The sequence below is a fragment of the Girardinichthys multiradiatus genome, chromosome 5 (genome assembly GCF_021462225.1).
Source record: "Girardinichthys multiradiatus isolate DD_20200921_A chromosome 5, DD_fGirMul_XY1, whole genome shotgun sequence".
Lineage (NCBI taxonomy): Eukaryota > Metazoa > Chordata > Actinopteri > Cyprinodontiformes > Goodeidae > Girardinichthys > Girardinichthys multiradiatus.
In genome coordinates this window covers 32,929,810-32,949,878 of record NC_061798.1, presented here as the reverse complement: position 1 = coordinate 32,949,878, position 20,069 = coordinate 32,929,810, and the positions used below count along the sequence as shown (strand labels likewise).

General features: G+C 38.5%; 1 protein-coding gene across 2 annotated transcripts; it reads right to left on the bottom strand.

The window, feature by feature from the left end:
* Positions 1-996: 996 nt before the first annotated feature.
* On the bottom strand, positions 997-19,935 carry shoc2 (SHOC2 leucine rich repeat scaffold protein). Of its 2 annotated transcripts, XM_047364927.1 has the most exons (10): positions 19,859-19,935; positions 13,554-13,754; positions 12,690-13,446; positions 12,081-12,218; positions 11,719-11,849; positions 11,333-11,521; positions 8,627-8,749; positions 7,409-7,546; positions 4,776-4,893; positions 997-4,517 (listed from the first exon to the last, which is right to left on the bottom strand). In XM_047364927.1, exons 3-10 carry the CDS (start codon positions 13,390-13,392, stop codon positions 4,309-4,311), a joined length of 1,749 nt encoding a protein of 582 aa, XP_047220883.1. In that variant the 5' UTR covers positions 13,393-13,446; positions 13,554-13,754; positions 19,859-19,935; the 3' UTR covers positions 997-4,308. The 2 variants fall into 2 exon arrangements, with proteins under 2 accessions (XP_047220883.1, XP_047220882.1); XM_047364926.1 differs by having other exon boundaries at positions 12,690-13,754.
* Positions 19,936-20,069: the final 134 nt, after the last annotated feature.

Here is a 20,069-nt window from a genome sequence, read left to right as displayed (position 1 = left end):
TCAAACACACTAACAGAGGTTGTATTTTACACAGATACTATACAATGAAATATAATGAAATACAAAGTTTCAGAAATGCTAATAAAGATAACTGGTTATTGCAATAGAACAAATACTTAATTAAGCTGAGAGCATTTTAATGAGTCTCTGCATTTATGACTACTGCAGCTACTGTTATGTTTTAAACATGGCTGCCACATTAGATTTGAAGCATTAGGGACTTTTTTACTTGGAATTCAGACTTAAGGGGAGCTTCCCATTTATTTTTTCCAACTTGTGAATTTCATCTGAGTAAAACTGGTAAACACAAATAAAACTGCACCCTCGACCAAACATGCAATGCCAATTCAGAAAACCAGTCACATATACTAACTGCTGTGCTCCTTGACAAGCTGAAAACTGTTAGCTATATTAGCCAATACCAGTGTATTCTTTATACATTGTATGCATGTTAACAGTAAAAGATTATTTTTAACCAACTTAGATTGTACAGTAGCATCTATGTGTAAGAATGAATTAGATACAAACTGGCAGATTAATAATAAAGTTTGTTATTGTTACTCTGTTTTAAATGTGGCAGCCATATTGGATTTTAAGGTCAGTGTTGGTGAGAAATCGCTGACTTAATATTGTCCTGTTCAATTTTTTCCCAGACCTGAACTTGAAATTTCTCAACAGCTGAATAAAAAATTGAATACACAATTAAAACACAGAACCAAACATGCAGTCCCAACAAAAACTAACATTTTTCTCTCGCTTATCTCAACTGATTACACTGATTTTGGTTTTAAAATGTTTGTGTGTATGGTGGTAAGTCTTATTTGAAGAGTTGGTACTTCTAATAAAAAGTTTTAGAACTCCTACTCTAAACAGATATCAACAGATATGTTAACAATTTAACTATTCAACCTGGCAGCAAGTTTTTAATCTGCACACCCCAAAACAAAGATCTCTGTTGACAAAAACGCCTCTTCCCTCACAAAACAACAATGCAAGTCAGTTTTGGTGGAATTCCCCTTTAATGCCACAGACGCGTGAAACATAAGCTTAATGCACATCCACCTTGTAGCATATTGGCATTATCTTCCAATGCAGTCTTTGTCTTCTTATAAAACTCTTCACATAACAGACTTTGTAATACCGAGTCTACAGATTACTGTACAGAGTAAAAGAAAAACAAAAATGATAAGACAGAGGAAAACTAGAATCAAATTTACATTGTAATGACCAGTTGCTTGTAATCAAGTACAGTCAGTGGCCATAGACACGAGAATTAGCCAAACACATGAAAAAGACCATTAAGGCTGCTCGTCAATGTAGATTAAGTAGGAAAAGCATTGGCACAATGCTTCTACACCCTTTGCGATACACAAAAAGGGAGCATTTGCCAGTACACCTAATAGCCACTAAGTTCAGTAAGCAACAGGGCCTGATTCTGACCCGGACAGACAGACCATGTCAGGTGTGTTTTAACATGCTTGTTGCCTGTACAAAGGAACCAGGTGAGTAAATGTGAAGTTGCAAGATGCAGGAACCAAAAACAAAGCAAAATGTCTGATCCTGTGAGAATAGAAAAATAAACCCAAACACTCCACTTATTTTGGACGGACCGGTATGCAAAAGACCGTCACATCACTCAGGCTGAGCCCCTAAACAAAACCACATTCTACCATTGGGCAAATGCTCTCCGGTCGATCAATCTGATTCCTCTCCCGTCGTCCTCAGCCTTCAACATGTTGCAACATGGCACGTAAAAAAATTAAAAGGGAGAAGATAGAGAATGTAAAAACGGGTCACAGCACTCACGCTGCATACCTAATGCACATCTCACTGCTAAGTACTTGAAGGCATTTTTCCACACAGCTTAAAGTAAATACACACACACAAAAAAAACTCCTAAAGCTTGTATATAAAACCCAGGAATGCAATGCCTCTGGTGTTGTTGAGCGTGAACACAGAAAGCCCTTTTTACAACTGTTCTGTCTTTTTTCTGACAGTCTTGTACTAGAACTGCGTTTGAGCTCAAATATGCACCTTTGTTTTGTTGCTTCATGTCCGAACAATTTGATCTGTTTAACCCATTGAGACTCAGAGCAAAAAAAAAAACAAAAAACAAAACCCAAAGCAGCCAGTCCCTCGGTAGGTCACCAGGTGAAGCATCAGCATCGGGGGAGTGGATGCTTTGTCCCGTCTCCTCAGTCAGCCTGATCTGTGTATGTTGGAGTCAATGAAAAGCAGCAACAGGTTCTGCTGGTAAATTAGAAGCAGCGTCTCCCTCCCACAGATCTGACACAACCTCTCGATCAGTTCGGCACACGGCCTGGCCCGCTAAAACAGCCAGCTGCTGCAAGGAAAGTGGACACGAACCTCACAACACAAAACTGAATTACGACTTGACGAACTGGGGAGAAAAACATATTCAAATAATGACCTTTTGTAAGGATTTTTAATGTACAGTCACTTGAAAAAAAAAAAAAAAAATGTAATATACATTTAATCGTTTAGGGGGGAAAAAAAAACACTTAATGAATAAATTTTTTTTTTTTTTTAAATTAACAATGCTCCTTTTTAACTGCAATAAGCCATTTTTCCAAGCAATGGAGAAAGCAGGATATGGGAGTTTAAAAAACATTTTTACAGCCCAAGACAGCAAAGCTCATTTAATAATCGACGGGGTTAAATTTCACCAAAGTTACTCGTAAATTCTGAGACTGCCAAACTCAACATTTATATTCAATTGATACAAATTTACATGATAAACCATTAAAAGAAAATACAAGAAAATGCCCCCAAGATTAAAGAGGGGCCTTTGTGTGCCCGCCGGGATACAGAGGATGCCAATATCTTAAAAAAAAAAGTGCATGAAGCAGCAGCATTGCTGAGACAGTGTGGCACAAATCATATCTTTAAATAATCATAAATGGATATAAGTCTAGGGAGTACTTTCAGTTGTGTTAGGATTACGACACTGTCAAGCAAAAGAGAGGAACACTAAGAATTTAAAAAGAAAAAATAAAGTGTCATGGACGAGTTACCTGTCAATGTTTTATCATCAAATCTTTGTGAAGCTCCGACACTCACCAACTTGATCCAGAGATTCAGAAAATTTTTAATGATGCTCGATATGTCGGTCAATGGTCAACTGGATGACAGCTGTGAAGTCCAACACTGGAGATAATATCAAACAAGTAAACATAACTAAAAATTGCACCCAAGGCAACAACCAGAAATTGTATAAATGTATAAAACACCACCCCTGAACCCTCCCCCTTCCCAATAACAAGCAGGAGCCACCTCCCCCACTCCTTCCTGGGGAAACAAAAAGTCCAAGTAGCCCCCACCTCTTCCTCTCCCCCTCCACAGACATGATTATGATTGGCATTTATTGTATGTATGCAACACTAGCTCAATGCCGAACACCTACTGCTGCTATTTGTTAAAAAGGATCTTCATATTTTACAACCGATATCGCTTGCATGACAGAACGATGCAACAGGTACACTTAAAAAAAAAAAAAAAAAAAAAAAGTAAAAACAGTAGTAATAAAAACACTATTGAAATAATTTATGTCTTTGTATTTCATGGAGAATGGTGTTTAGAAATGAACCACCGGGTCACTCTAAACATAGGCACAGTTTTTAAAAGAAAAAAACATTTCAAGGTAGAAATTAAAAAGGGGAAAAACAACATTAGACATTTGTTCTTTAGGGTCAAGGAAGTTATGACCAGCAAAGACTATGTGTAAAAAAAAAAAAGCAAAATATAAGATGACAGAGTTTAAAATTACAGCAGCAGCAGTAAACGAGAAGTTCTAAAGACTTGTTTTTGCATACAATTGTATCCTTGCTCACATAATAGATGTGGTAATTACTGTAAATACATTGGCAATGGGATTATGGTTTAAAAAGCCGGGACTTGCCTCTGAGCTCACAGTCACCCGATATATTAAACTTTATATATCTTCAGTTTTGGCAAACACGTGGAGGAGGGGTTTTCCTCGTTTTATGATTCGGAATGAAAAGTGAGCAGGTTTTGGTGGCTGGGGTCATAAATGACCGGGATCGACTCTGGAGAAACACAGAAGTCTCTAAAGGTTTGCTTTTATTTCTGCCAGAGAACTGAGAACAAAACGCGATCCTCGTGCGCGTCACTCCCCCCGTTGTTATTTGCCCCCCAACACTGATTGCAGCGAGTCTGTTTTCGTTACAGTGTATGAGACACACAATGGGAGGGCAGGCAGGCGAAGGGGAGCAGAGTAAAGCCGAGGGTTTGGAGTTGCGCTTGAAGTGGCACTAAGCTGCTCTTGGCTCAGACCATGGCACGGTATGGCCCCTGCATCTTGAGGAACTGGATGATGAAAGAAGGGCCTCCCGCAACGATCTGGGCCGGCAGGTGGGTGAGGGGACAGTTCTCGATGCTCATAATGCACAGCTTGCTGCAAAGGGCCAGCTCAAACGGGAGGCTGTGCAGGTTGGGGTTGTCGTTGAGGTACAGTTCCTCCAGATTCTCCAGTGTGCCTAAGGACAAACACAGGGCAGTGATTTATTAGCAAGATGCTAAAATCTAAATGATAAGCCTCATAAGATAATATATAACCACTGGACCAGTTAAGCAAAAGTTCTGCACCACAGGTAGGGTTTATCATCTTCATGTTTCACACATTTTTTTAAACACCACAATGTTGAAGTTCGCAGTGTCGCAAAGGGCTGTTTAATTGCTTCACAATGTTTCAACTAAAGATTAAAATGATGTTTGTAGTAATGGGAAATACTGACCGATCTCCTCGGGAAGGTGCTGCAGCAGGTTCTCTCCCAAACCAAGGTGAGTCAGGTTGGTGAGGTGGCCGATGCCTCTTGGTAATGTGGTCAGCTGATTATTTGTCAACACCAATTTCTGATACGAAAACAAAATGACATTTTAAATTAAGAAATGCAATATCAGCACTGAAAAAGATCACATTGAAAAACAAATCCAGTCTGACCACCACAAGTAGGTTCTGTACTTATTGAACGATTACTAAGAGAAAAATGGTCGGTATCAATGAGTGATCGGATGGTTGGCAACTCAAAAATCCATTATTTTTCCTGATCTGTGAACACATCACGTTTTTTTATCTTAAATGCACAATGGATTTGTTTTTTTTTGGTTTTTTTTACAGAGTTGTCTCAATTATTGTGCCGAATGAGTGGTTCTTTCAGCAAATGGCATGTTTAAGACTCTGTATACTCCAGTTAACAATTATTTGATTACTTTAGTTGCCGATTATTTCAATAATCGATTAATCCAATTAATTGTTCAGGCTTATTTTGGTCCCTTTAAAAGCAGGTAGCACGTATTAAGAAGCTGAACTCAAATCTTTCACTACTCCTGGTGGTAGTATATGTGTCACCCCCATGCCATTGTGGAAATGAGTGACCAGAATGAATTTTAAGGGAAATGCACTGATTCAGGACGTTTCCATAGAATCGTTTATGGTGTGAATGTTAGGTGTGATGTATGCTGAAAGACTGAACCAAACAGCTTCCCGTAGCCAGGTTTGCTTCGCCCACCCCAGACACATGTGACCAGTAAACAGACTGAATGTTGCAGTGTGGTTTGGTCACAGATTTTGGTTCGCTTGGAGTTTTCTTTGTGTGAAAAGAAACCGAACCACTGGAAAAAGTTAAACTTATCGACAGATTGAGAACGAAATTAACAATCTATGGGTGTGAAAACAGCCAGCAACTCACAAGTGTGTAAAGCAGAGAGAGAAAAGGAGGTCTAGTTGTGAAAATATAAGCAGTTTCTAAAATAAAACTATAGTGGATGACTCTGCCCCAGTGATCACACTTTACAACTTATTTAGTCACCATATGAAAAGGTGCAACTCTTAAAAACTTTAACATGAATTTGAAAATAAATTCTTCTTTAATCACCTTTGTAGCAACAGGGAAGCAAAGGAGAGCTACGAGTGGCATCAGCCAGCTGCATTGTTGTCTGTTCCATCCACTGTAAAAGTGGTTAATGGTAGACACACTCCTGGAGGTTATGATGGTTTTAATTTGCATCTTTATACACAAGTGCTACAAAACATTCTAACATCAACTAACTGTTTATATCCCTTAAAATGGTTTTGATGAGAGTGTTTACTCTTGCCACCTTTACAATCAGCTGTAGGCAAAAGTCTGCACTTCACTTAATTCATTTATTTAAATTTTCCACTAAGGTTAGCTAACTGTATTAATGTATTTGAGTGTAAAAAATGTAAAGCATTATGGGAGGCTGGGTTTTAATGTTAAATTTGCAAAACAAAAGTGTCTGTCTGAACAATCGTAGAACACTGTAAGGACATGTGATCCTTTTTATGAAAATACCCTTTTATTTTATTTTAAATTTTAAGCATTTCACATGCTTTAATTGTTTTCTGTGGTGCAGTGTAATCTGAATTGTCCCACATTTATTTTGGATCCAGGCAATAAGCCTACACATACAGGCAGAAGTCATGAAAAAGCACCTTCAATGACAACAAGGAGCCCTGTAGCGATGCTGTAGCTCTAAACTCAACATGCCAAGCACCTTTGAAAACAACAAGTGTGCTCAAGACACATGTAGTATAGATAGTTAATGTGCTGATTTGGGTTATTTTTTATTCAGTTCTGAGAGCAAAAATGCCAAATCAAAGCAACTGATATGTGAAGGGGTCTAAATGAACCACTGGAGCTGTATTCATCACTCCAACTGTGGTGATAATCAGATAAGTAGACAGCATTTCAAGCAATCTGTTCCATTAAACCTTGTTTAGTAAAAAGGTTTGTATAGTTTTCAATTATGTAAAACCAGTGTACTGATCCTGGAACTAATATGCATGGGTGGTTCTAAACAGGGGGCAACAGGGGCCAGTGCCCCTGTAAAATGGTCCTGTCGTCTGTTATGGCCCCTGTACTGAAGACATATTATAAATCAATTTCTTATGATGATATGGGCTGGCACAGAAACCGTAACTGATTGGTCTCTTGGACCAATTTTATTTTTTACCTTTACAGTTTTACACCAATGAATTAAAAATGAACTTTTAGCTTCAGGCGTATTGAGATAGGATCACGGTTTTCACCTGCTAGATCAGGGTCTGCAACCTACAGCTCCAGTGCCACCAGTGGCTCTGTGGCTAACCTGATATGTTAAATAATGAAATATTGCCCCCCTTTTTTTGTTTCTTTTTTTTCTATGCCCCCAGAAAAAACAATGACCCCACCATGGCCCACCCGGTACATTTGGTCCAGAACCACCACTGCTAATAAGGTCTTGTTTGTAATTCTTGACGTCCTTACTGGAGAGGAATAAATAAGCCAAATATATTTAAAGCAAAACTGCTCTACTTACTGCAAAGTAAATGACAACAGGGGAAAAAAGGCAAATCTGTAAAAGTTACCTGTAAGTCTTTAAGGTAAGCAATTTCATGTGGTAGACACTCCAACTTGTTTTCCTCCAAGTCAAGTTCTCGTAACTTTCTCAAACTTCCAATACCATGGGGTAGCTTCTTCAGAAGATTATTGGACAGTATTAATACCTGGAAGACAAGGAAGTAATTCAAAATAGAAAGCTGACCTGAGGTGACAGTCTGGAATATATTTCTACTATTAAAATGTTATCTTAATCAAAAACAAAGCTGCTTCAGACGTAACACTGCAACACAAATGTAAACATTTACAATGCCTCACAAAAGTATTTATACTTGTTAACCTATATGCATTATTCACCTTACACACACAAACTTTAATGTGTTTTATTGGGGCGTTTTTGGTAGAGGAACTGGTGAAATGAGACCAAAATATTACTTTTTTGGCCAACTTGCAAAACACTATGGGATACATAACGGCGCACACGACCCTAAACACATCACCCTGAACACACCATCGGCATGGTGAAACGTGGTGGTGGCAGAATCATGCTGTTAGGATGCTTTTTTTGAGCAAGTCAAAACTGTTTGGAGGACAGATGGAGTTGAATTCAGGACAATTCTGGGGGGAAAAACTGTTGTTGCCAATGAATTGAAATTGGGGTGGAGGTTTCCTCTTCCAGCAGGAAAATGATATACATGACCTAAATTCAGCTGAGAATCTGCAGCAAAACTTAAAAGTCATTCCTCACTGATGAGCTCCATCCAATTTTCTGAGCCTGAGCTATTTTTCAAAGAAAGGGCTAAAAGTTCAGTCTCTAAATGTGCAAAGGCAGTAAAGATATACCCTAAAAGACTTCACTTGCATGGGCATTTACAAATGCCCACCACACCTTTCAGGTTTTTATTTTTTTATGTATTCCTCTCCTTTTCACTTTACTTTTATGAGCCCCTTTTTTTTGTTAATCTATCACATAGAATCCATCAAAATCTGTGGATGTAACATGATAAAATATCGAAATGTTTAAGGGGATATGAATACTTTTGCTAGGCACTATACACAACATTTTCCTATTAGTGTTTTTGGTTATCTAAGCATAACTTCAAAATCTGTTCCAAATTAGAACAGTGAAAGTTAGCTTGAAGGCAAACGTTACAGTTGTTGAAATCCATCATAACAAAATTACGACAACATCCCATTTGTTTATAGATTGTTTAATATAAACCCCACAGGACAAGTTTAATACCCACCTCTAGAGAGATAAGCCCACAGATGTCTTCTGGGATTTTATTCAGCTGATTTGTGGCAAGGTTAAGTTCAACCATGCTAGTCCATGTACCAAAATCCAACGGCAAAGCCGTTAACTGGTTATCCTGAGGGAGGCAATGACATTTTATTTAACACCCAAAGGACAGGACGTTTAAAGAAGATGAGCAGATCAAATCATGTTAACATGCGTGCTACTTGCAGCTAACAGGAAATGTTTGAGTGAAATATTTTTTAAGAAATAAAACCATGCATATAACATTTTAGAGAAATCAGATCATAGGAGTAAGAGATGTAACATCCTTACAGCCTTAATTTTAAAGGTTGGAAAAAATAAAACAAAAAAATATATTTTTTCATACAATGTTTGATCAAATAACCACTAAATAATAGTTTTCTTTTTCCAAAAACTAAGATATTCTACCTACTTAAATTGTATTCAAGGGTTTCATAGAGCTCTCTTAGTCTGAAATAATTAACTTGGTTAAAACAAATATGTAAAAGTATATATTTTGTCCAGCCCAAGGAACCGAGATCAATCATTGAACCTGGTTCTGCTTCAGAATAACCTCATAACTCCTTTTCTGAGCCAAATGTACAAAGTGCTGAAAGTGATTTCAGATTTAGATATCTTGCAATGTTTAATTTTTTCCCAAGTAGTAGCAGTAAAAAAATGCATACATTTGATGTTTCAGTGCATCATCCATTCTAGTTTTATACATTCAGCACAGATTTTCACTGCATGCTAAACATTTTTTAGATGTTGGCCTAGATTGTATGTTTGAAACCTCTAAGATAATGCTGTTGCAGGGAGGCGATTTATCCAGCGGTGATTATGAGGGATCAATATCTCATCTCATCTCATGCTGGGGTGCAATATTGCAAAGCTTTTCTTTCTTTGTGAGTCGGGATAGTTACTGTGCACAGCTTGAGAGAAACCATGCTGAACCCACTAAACCGGCAGGACTGGGTGATATACCCACAGTGTACCAGGTTAAATGTGCTTCTTGATGTTTGATGTGGAAACTCAATGCTGTTGTGTTTAATTAAGCTTTTAGCAATCAGTAAATCACTGTAGCACATTGACTACTATTATTAGGGTGCAATACTGCCTCCTAGTGTCTTGGAGAGCGAATAGAGTAGCTGCCCTTGCTGGGTAAAGAATATTGTCTAAAGCACTAAATCAACCTCTCATGATTTTTTTATCTTGGTTTGCAGGCAGTGCTAGCAAAATAAAATAAGCCCAATCTAAATATGCAAATGTCCATACGAAATGAACCCTGCTTAAAGTGTTGGGTGTCACAAAAAGAAACATCAATTAAATGTTTAAATTCCTATGAACAGCTTCAGGTCTAGTCCTCTGTTGCACACAGACTCAGTTTCGGGGCCGTTTATTATCGGACAAATTCAGAGGAAAAATAAAGTACAATCTTTTTCAACTCTAAGAAGTAAACTAACTTCTAACTATTTCTCAAAGAAAAGCAAAGGGAAAAAAGCTGTGAATAAATAACTTATCCTTTCAATACAATTTAAGAGGAAGGTAGAAGTCAGATGCTGCTAACTGAATGCATTTATCAACACAACTGTGTGATCCACTCTATAAAGCAGGAGTTTTCGCAGTTAGCTCGTCAGGGAAATGCACAATGCTAACAAGGAAAGACATCAGCAATGTTAGAGAAGCAGATTTTGCCGTCAATCAATCCTTATGGGAGGGGTTATAAGGCCAGTTGTTTCCAAATAATTTAAATTCTATCATTCCAAATAGAAATTCACTAACAGTTGAAACTGTCCATCTTCCTAGGAGTACATGTCTCAGCAAGACCTTCAAAAAAGAAAAACTAAGAGCTACACCTCAGAGTATAGATGCTGCAGTTAGCATGTAAAATGTTAAAGTTTGTAACAGTACAATTAGAACATCTATGGCTTCTTTGGAAAGGTTAGCTGCATGACTGAGGATTACAACGTTGTATCTCAAGGATTTACAAGACATCTGGAACAATGTCCTATAGACAGTACAGAGTAAACATGAGACATGTAGTTTAAATACTCAGCACCATGTTTTGAAGAAAACCTAACACAGCACATATGTCCAAACACACCACACCAACTGTCAAGCATGGTGGTAGAAGGGTGATCATTTGGGCTTATCCTGCAGCCATGGAGCCAGGAAACCTTCCAGTAATTGAGTCAGCCATAAGCTCTTCTTTATACCAAAGCGTTCTAGGGTCAAAACCCGGGCCACCTATTTGGGATCTAAAGCTTGGCTAAAACAGCGTCATCAACAGGACAAAGTTCCCAAACACAACAACAAATCTACAAAAGACTGGGAGAAAAAGAAAAATGGCCTGAACTTGCATAGCGCTTTACCAAGTCCAAGGACTGGCAACCTGAATGAACTGAAGAAGGATGGGCGAAGATTCTTCTAAAAGTACGTGACAGACTGATCAAGTCACACAAAACGACTACTTCGAACTACTGCTACCAAAAATAACCTAACGAATCACGGAGTTCACTTATTCCCACAAAGATTTTTCATTTTGCCTTCATTTTCTTCTTTAATAATGACAGCACGGAAGGCTGTTGTGTGGTTTTTTACACTTAAGGCTAGAGTTCAAGATTAGATTCTGCCAATGCAGAAACTGTATTTATATGAATCTCCTAATAAAAGTTTCATAGAAAGACCAAAATACCTTCATGTTAAGCTTGCTCAACACTTTGGCCCTGGAGAAGATACCAAATGGGATCTTGTTGATACGGTTGTGCTCCATGTTGAGGGTGTAAATAGTAGAGAACTGGGAGGGCCCACCCACAGGGTACGACTGGAAGCAGTTCCTCGCCAGTGTAAGACTGGTCAAATTTAGCAAACTTGACAGCAGGCCCTGCAATACAAAAAAAAACTTTAGATAAGGCAAAGAGTATCAAGAACTAAGACTTTACTATATTTCAATACGTGACTTGATAAGAAAATAAACATTCTCTTAACATGTAATACTTCAGAAATGAAATATGAGGTCAATTACTATCATTGTGAGTCTTTCATATTCATTGTAGGGGTGAAAACCTAGGCTCGTCTTACCTCTGGCAATACTGAAATGTTGTTGTTTTCAAGGTTAAGTTCCTCCAGTTCTCGACATTTGGCTAATGACTTGGGGATGGCTGATAATCGATTATATCGCAGTCCTAAACGATTTATGCTTGCCAAATTGCCTGAAAAATGCAACAGGTAATGTATTGTAATGATGATGTGCGGCCCAACCCAGCACAAGGTACAGGTAATTATGATGTATTAAGTCTTGTATTAAAACACACAAAAAAAAAAGAAAACAAAACTGAACAAAAATATATGTTGTACCCAAGAAACAAACTTGACATAACTCAGTCTTTAAAGCATAGCGAGTCTCAGTCTCACTATGTTCCAAAATGCCACAGTTAAATTACCTATAGTCTCTGGGAGGTCCAAGAGCTCATTGTGCTGAAGGTCAAGGTTGGTTATTTGTGTGCAATTTCCAATCTCCTTTGGTAGATGTTCCAACTGATTATGGGCAACATCCAGAGTAATGAGGCTGCATAGCTCCCCTGAAGAAAAACCCACAACAAATTCACAACCGATTCTTGCTATACGATCAGACAATTTCATGAAAAGATCACAATTATCTTATCCGGGTTCACGGCATAAAAAATGCTGCTGAATAGTATACACAGAAATTTCTGTAAAACACATGATAAACACACCATTATCTATTATATGAAATTAAGTTAGAAAACAGGCTTCAGACACATTTCTATTCCAAATTTCAACAATTTACTTTAGCTCACATTGCAGGCCAAAGTTTTGTCCCTTTTTAAGTAAATATAAAAACCATCTACGAAGTGAAACTTCATGGCAGATATTTTCTACTGAGATCAAAATTAAATTGGGTACTTCTCCATACAGCATAGATCCATTTTCACAATTTTATCTGTTGGTGCAACTAATTCAGCTTTTAGCCATTTATTCCTTCTCTTATCTGAGGCGTTTCCAGTCCTTGACGCGTCAGTCACACCTACCTATTTCTGCTGGTAACTGTTTAATCTTGTTCTCCCGGATGCTGAGCATGGTGAGCTTGGACAGGTTGCGGATGTCCTTCTCCACTGTGGTGATGCGATTGAAGCGCAGGTACAGCGTGGTCAGAGATGTCAGCCGGTAGACGACAGGAGGTATCTCTCTGAGCTTGTTGTGCCGGAGGTCAAGCATCCGAAGCATCTTCAGGGAATCCAACGAATCAGGCAAACTCGTCAAGGAGTTCTCGCTGAGGGCTAAAGTGACCAGGTCCGATAGGCAGCCCACCTCAGCTGGTAGGCTCTGTAGCTTGTTGCTGTATAAATAGAGTTCTGTCAACTGAGTCAACTCCTTAACAGCGGTGGGCAGCATGTGAATGGACCGTTTGGATAGGTCCAGTCTTGTTGAGTTCTCCTCCCGACACTTATTAAGCTCTTTGATGACTTCTGCATTACTAGATTTCTTGCGTGCACCTTGTGCTGGGTTTGGCCGCTTTATCGTGTTGTCAACAGAGAAGGCAACACCTGGTGTTGAGCTGCTTGTGTCCTTCTTTCCTTCTTTGGCTTCTTTCCCTTTGGTCTTTGTTTCTTTGCCACCATCTTTGACTAAGCTGGATAAAGTCTTGGCCTCTTTTTCCCTTTCTTTACACGCTGGACCACCTTTGGGGTCCTTTTCTTTTGAGTCCTTTTCTTTGCCTAAAGTACTACTCATGTTGACGTTATCAGCAACCCAGCAGAGATGTGCATGGGACTCTCTCGTTGGTTACTTATTAAGAAACAAAGGGACACAGATAGTCAAGGAAGTTTTCAAAATAAACATCCCCATGCAAGCCAACACATTTATTAATACCCCTGGAATAAAGGCCTGCTGACCCAAAGGTTGTTTAGATACTCATGACTGTGTCGTTGGCTGAGGTGGAATGGGAGACATAGGCCTGCGAAGCAAGTGACCTGTGGCGTCCTCGGGACGCATGCTTGAGTCTTTAAACTGCATACAATCCCAGGTCCGTTAGTTAGACGCTGTTTCGGGTTGCAGGGGGCACCGAAGATTGTTTACTCCTTCCAAAAAGAACACTGTTGGAGAAAAACATATAATGTGTTACTGCAATACTGTTTTATAAACATCATTAACATATCAGTTTTTGCATATGAATGTCTCTGTGTTTGATCCATGCTATCAAACAATTATGGCAAATTTTACAGAAGCAAACTGGTGACTTGTGAAAGTTACAAGAGGAACTTCACTAAATTTAATCAGTTTCCTATTGAGTATGTAACTAATATTAGTTTACAACTGTGTATTGACAGAGCTGCTGCTGACAAAAAAAGCCGATTTGTGGGTTGAACTAAAAGTCCAACTTTTTGTTTTATTTACAGATCAATGAATGCACTAGACCTATACACTAGAATGCATCACTAAAAACAACAGGCTTCAGTATGGTCGCCGTTACTGAGCGAAGAACAATCAAGGTCAACCATTTTCAGTTTTGGCTGAGGTGTTGACAAAAGAAGGGAAGGAGATGTAAAAAGGTTACTTAGAAGAAAACATTTCTACCACATGTCTACGCTTCACTCCGACTGCAAGAGAACAAGAAATATTTTCAAGCAGATAACAAGAAGACTAAACGAAGCACAGAAAGATTGCTCTGACTTATCCTTTTGAACTTTTAACATCTACCTGTCCCAAATCATGTTGGCAGTATTTTGGAAATTGAGTTGAGATAAAGGTAAATGTCCTTTAGGGTTTAATATGCAAATTTAAATCATTCTGTATTTCTTTTAAAATCAGTCAAATTCAGTTTCCCAGCAATTGCCCTGTTATATGTTAATGGCTCCTCACGGCAGAATGGCTAGTAAAAATATTTTTAATCAGAATCAGAATCAGCTTTATTGCCAAGTTCGTACATACAAACAAGGAATTTGACTCCGGTACACTTTGCTCTTTGGTTTTGTTTTTGCATTACAGAATATACAAATTTACAATGTACAATATACACATATATAATAAAAAGGTGCATTTGTAACATCTGTATGCTGTTGTTTTGTACTTTATTGAATAATGAAGGTCTTATAAATTAGTTCTTAAAGAAAAATCTGAAAGTGCTAAAATCATAAGTTCATATAATTTCCCTCAGGATGAATGAAGTATTTCGGACCTGAACTACAAAAAAAACAGATTGACAATCATCCACTGAAATCCTAATCGTTGCATCTCTGCCTAAAACTAACTAAAACCGCACAACATATTGGGTAAACTTTTTATAACGTGAATGGCGATGGTCGGTCAGAAGGTTTCCAGCTTCTTTTGTTAAAAAACTAGCGGGGAGAAATATTTAAGAAAATAAACTTAATTAATACGGGGTGCAAATAATGTCACAAAAGGAAATCAACTTAACTGATGCAGCTGACACTGAAGAGGATTACTGTACCCCAAACTGAAACCAACACTTTGCAAATTTTTCGATTTTGTGGCCATTTCAACGCCAACTGTTTTATCTACTGTTAGCTAGAAAGATTTGAAAGTGTGAAAGTAATTACACTTTACTGTCTTTTGAATCCACAATAAAATTCAATTCATCACAGATAATCGACAAAACACAGATATTAAAAATGCTCCTTAATATAAAACTTAACTGAAGGTGAATCATCAAAACGCTGAATACGCCACATGAGCTACATCATATAAAAAAAAACATCTAATAGACAAAAAAAAGAAAAAACAAAGAGCTACAACAACAACAAAAAAATAAAGCCGGTGGAAATCCGTGCTCACGCTTTACTAAACTGTGCTCTCGGTGTCTGCAATCCGTCTACACGGCTTGATTAAGTCTGCGTTCTGTTTTGCAGATTACTTTACTTTCGCAGATTACTCAGTGACATTTGTCAAATGTTTGGACGTGTCCGGACGCCTAGGTGCAACAAAAATAAAGTCATATTACAAGCTGTGAAGTGTGCTGAATAAAACATGGCACTGCTTTACGTTTATATATGAAGACAGATCCCCTGAACTTACCGCCCAGGTGTGGGCCATGCGTCCAAACTCTCGACCGATGTCACGGAGTAATCTGCGCACACGGATTGCAAAACTGAGCGCACAGTTTAGTAAAGCTTGAGCATGGATCTCCACCAGCTTTGTTGGTTTTTGTTTTTTTTTACCAGCAGACACCTGCCGGGCTCCGTAGTTTTCTTTTACATATGGAGATAAAGAACAAACCAAGACCTGTGGCACTAAGGGTGATTTGGTAGACCAAGAAAAAGACCAGACTAATTTCAATCAACAAACCCTGCCCTGATGATGTTGTCCACAGTATAATTTTCAGCAGGTCCGGTCTCTCTCTAAAGTGAGACAAAACACAGCCTTTTGGACATTTACGTTACAAACAAACCAGTTTCTCTCTGACTGCTAGTCCCCGTTTATTCTCTAATGTAGTCCGCTGTACCTTGATGACCAAGTAAAGCTCTCTAGCACCAGCACAAGCTAAGCTGTTGCAAAAAAAAAAAAACGGTTTGGCTCATGATCTGAGCTAAGAGAAAAGGTTGGGACTGCTGAGAATAATCTTTAGAAGGGGCTTTCAAAGCACACAGTCCACACCACACTAGGTCATATGACCTTTTGGGTGAAAGAAATGTTCAGTTAGTAGATGTACCTCTTACATGGCAGTGTACCACAAAGTCTATCCTGTAAACAACAAAAAGTTATCCATTGCTCCTTTTGGATGTCAGCAATAAGCTCAGTGAAATGGAGCGTTGGCTGTGGGAAACATACCTGCGTGCAAAGTTATTAGTAACTTCAGTGAGAATAACCAGGCCAAACCAAATGCTGCAACCATGTAAACGTAGCTGTGCAAGCCACTTCCTTTTATGGTTGCAGTGTTGTTCTCTCTGTCCTGATACACTGTCATCATTATAATAAAATGCTTTCTCTTCAAACCTGTAGACAAATTATTTGTAAAAGAAGCTAATAAACAGCCAAAAAAATATAACAGTCCATTAAAGCCAGGTGGCGCAACAGAAACACCTTAATTATGTCTGGTTCAGATATATTTAGCGGTATAGGGATATTGCAGGCTTTGTTAAATAAGGTTCTGTTAAAAGGTTAGAAGAATCTTACTTTCATTAGATAACTGTATAAGCATCTTAATTTAGTATAAATCCAATTTAATTTGACCTGAGCCAAAAGTTATCCCCAAGAAGGGCCAAGACTAAAACAAACTCCTATGGTCTCCAAATAAAAAGCCAGATTTGCAAATAATGTTTCATGAACCTTTAAAGTGTCCTCACATTTGTGTCAGATTGTCACCTAAACAAAATCTGATTTACACAAGAATGGGAGGTATGGGTCTGTGCAGCAATAATGATCTTCCTGTGTGAAACAAGCACTGAGAGTGGATCAAGCAGAAGCATTTCTGGTCAGGGTAACGGTATGACAGAAAAGTAATTCAGTGAATGTCATTTGATTCATTTTATTACTAAGCGTTATTTACTCTAGCCAGAAACACTTTGCATGTCCTGTTCTCAGTACGTGCTTTATACAGAAAGATTACCTCCATTTCCTGTGTAAATAATTGTCGGCTTTCTGTCTAAGCAGCCATCTAATACAAGCATTACGACAATTTAAAGGTAAAAAATAAAAGCATCTCTATTAACTTGGCCATCTTAAAAACTAAAAAAGGCTTCTTATAACGACAAAAGTCCACTTTAGGTTGACAGCTCTCAGACTTACCGTTAGCTTCAGCTTCTGGGTACGGCTTATCTAGATTTAAATAGCATGCAGATGCTGAGAGAGTTATATACAGCATGCAAGATATTAACTGCTTATAACCTTTAGCCAGAACTATCCCTTTAAGGCGGAGCTTTAATAACCAATTTTAAAAGTTAGAAAAGCTACCAAACCTGTTCAAGGGAAATATTTTTCCACAACAGGGCAAGAAAATCTGTTAAGCATACTTAGGATAACTCACATCAGCTTACTGCTGCTAAGCAAACATGGCCCATGGAGTGTTGACATTGCCTCAGTACCACCCCTAAGCGTAAGTTTAGCCATTTAGCCATCAAATAAGCAAGATAACATGGTGAATATAGAAAATGTGGGTGGTTACAAAAAAAAAAAAAAAAGTAAAACTATCCTATGCTGAATAGGAATGAGCTACACAATCACAATTACAGAGATGCACAGACCAGTCAATAACTGGCCAATACCATTTCTAGGATCTGGCATGACAGGTCATTCATTTTTTTTTCAAAAGACCATGACAAAAAAATTAAGAAATTACAGGATTATCCCCAGTTATGCTTGAAAGCAAAGGCCTACAACTGACCAATGGATTTTTATTATTAAGTAATAGTGAATAACAGTATGTGCTTCTGGTTGACGCATTTATAGACAGAGAATGGCAAAATTATTTAGTTTTGTGAATCAGATTCCAATTTGTTTGTATTTAAACTGCTGATAAGCAGTCAGAGCCAATCTAAGGGAAGATAGGCCAATTATGATCTGCAGCTAATTGACTGGAGCATCTCTAAAACAAGTATTTTTCATTGTATCAGAAAACAGCAAAAAATAAAAATAAAAAAGAAGGCCAGCATTACTAGTGACAATTATACATTGGACTGATCTGTAGGTGCATAAGCATAATTGCTGTTTTTAGCCCAAGATTTTGAATGAACATTTAAAGTTGCAAGGCTTGAAAGCACTTACATCATTATATGATGTGAAAAACACTTAGTCCATGTAGATATCGGGCTTCGAGTCTAATACAGATTTTCAAAAAAAAAAAGGCTAATGTGCCCATCAACACTACCGCAGCACCACCATAAAGAGCTACTTTGACTTCCCCACACACACTTATGAAGTTTCCATTAAGGATATGTTGGGCCCATGTGCTAAAGTCAGTGTATTTAGAGAGAATCCATTTTACTGACTTTGTGATCGGACAACATGCGCACCAAATAACACAAAAATAAATCAAGATTTATAAGAAAACACGCATGATATGTATAAAATCTTAAAAGCGGTTATGTGGCACTGGATCTGGAGGAACGAAACCCCGAAATCTAACAGCACCGATGTCCACGAGTGCCTGAAACATACCAGAAATAATCAGGCCCCAGGAGAAATTAAGAAAGCAGAGGTGATGTGGCAGCTGTTTCCAATACCGATTCTTGGAAACAGAGCCACTCTGTGGCTACCAGGACGAGAAGTCAAGTCGCCTTTAGAGATTAAATCATTTACTCAACGTGGACAGCAAGGTAGATATATTAAAGTTGGCTTTTTGCTCACTGATACAAGAGTAATGATTCGGTACGAGTTATAACAATGCTACACGTTACGTTGTAATTCACCATAGTCACCATTTAGCTAAATTGTTAAACAACCTATGTGAGGAAAAGCAATGGAAATCAGCCATAAGGCAAAGAAACTAGCGAAAAAACTAAAAACGACAAAAGTCGCTTTTGCCAAAACTTGTCAAAATCACTTACAACAAGGCAGGAAATAACAACAACCAAGCTAAACGTCAACAGCAAAGCAAACGTCAGTTTTGCTAGACCGCTAACCTGCTAGCGTTAGCTAGCGAGCAATTTAGCCCAGCTCGCTAAAGGGATTTAACGACAAGGTTCCCAAACAAACGAGCAGTATAATTACACTCGGTGCCAATATAAATCTTAATGCACATAAATACGAGTTGGAATGAGCCTGAAATGATTAGTCCATGCACTAAGTGGTTATCCTACTATCGACATGAGCGGTTATTTAGCGTAGGCCGGAGCGGAGCGGCTCTCGGGCGCAGAGCGAGTTCGCCCGAGAGGGGAAATCTCTGCTACCGCCAGCTGTGAGCGCAGACAGCGGACATCCAAGCCTCGGAGCATCCGGTGGAGGCAGCCGAGACATCATATCCTAGCCCCCCCATCTATACTCGAACTAGCTGCAGCACTGTATTCCAGCGCCGATTCCGTAAAGAAAATAAGTCGAAAGATGAAAAAAGAAAACACTGAAAAAACAGCGGCCATTCCGAAGCTGAACAAAAGAGTGCGCTCGTATTCGCCACCAGAAACCGACACATTAGCGCTAAACAGAGTTCCGCAAAAGGAAGGCGAGATCAACACCTTGTGAGTGTGGCCAAACTGAGCTGGAGGGATGAAAACGTTTATTGTTATTGTGGTAAAATAAAGTGGTTTACCTTCAGAGGTGTGACTCCGCAATCCTAGCTGCTTCCTCCTCTTTTCCTACACTGCTGCTCCGCTCCCCTCCCTCTACCCCGATCGCAGAACTGCGTCATCCTTACGCCTAACCAATGTTATCACGAGACTTTCAAATGCACCCAAATATTCAGTTAAAAATATATATATTAAATAAAACTGGTGTAACATTTTACTAGAAATTAGGAAGAA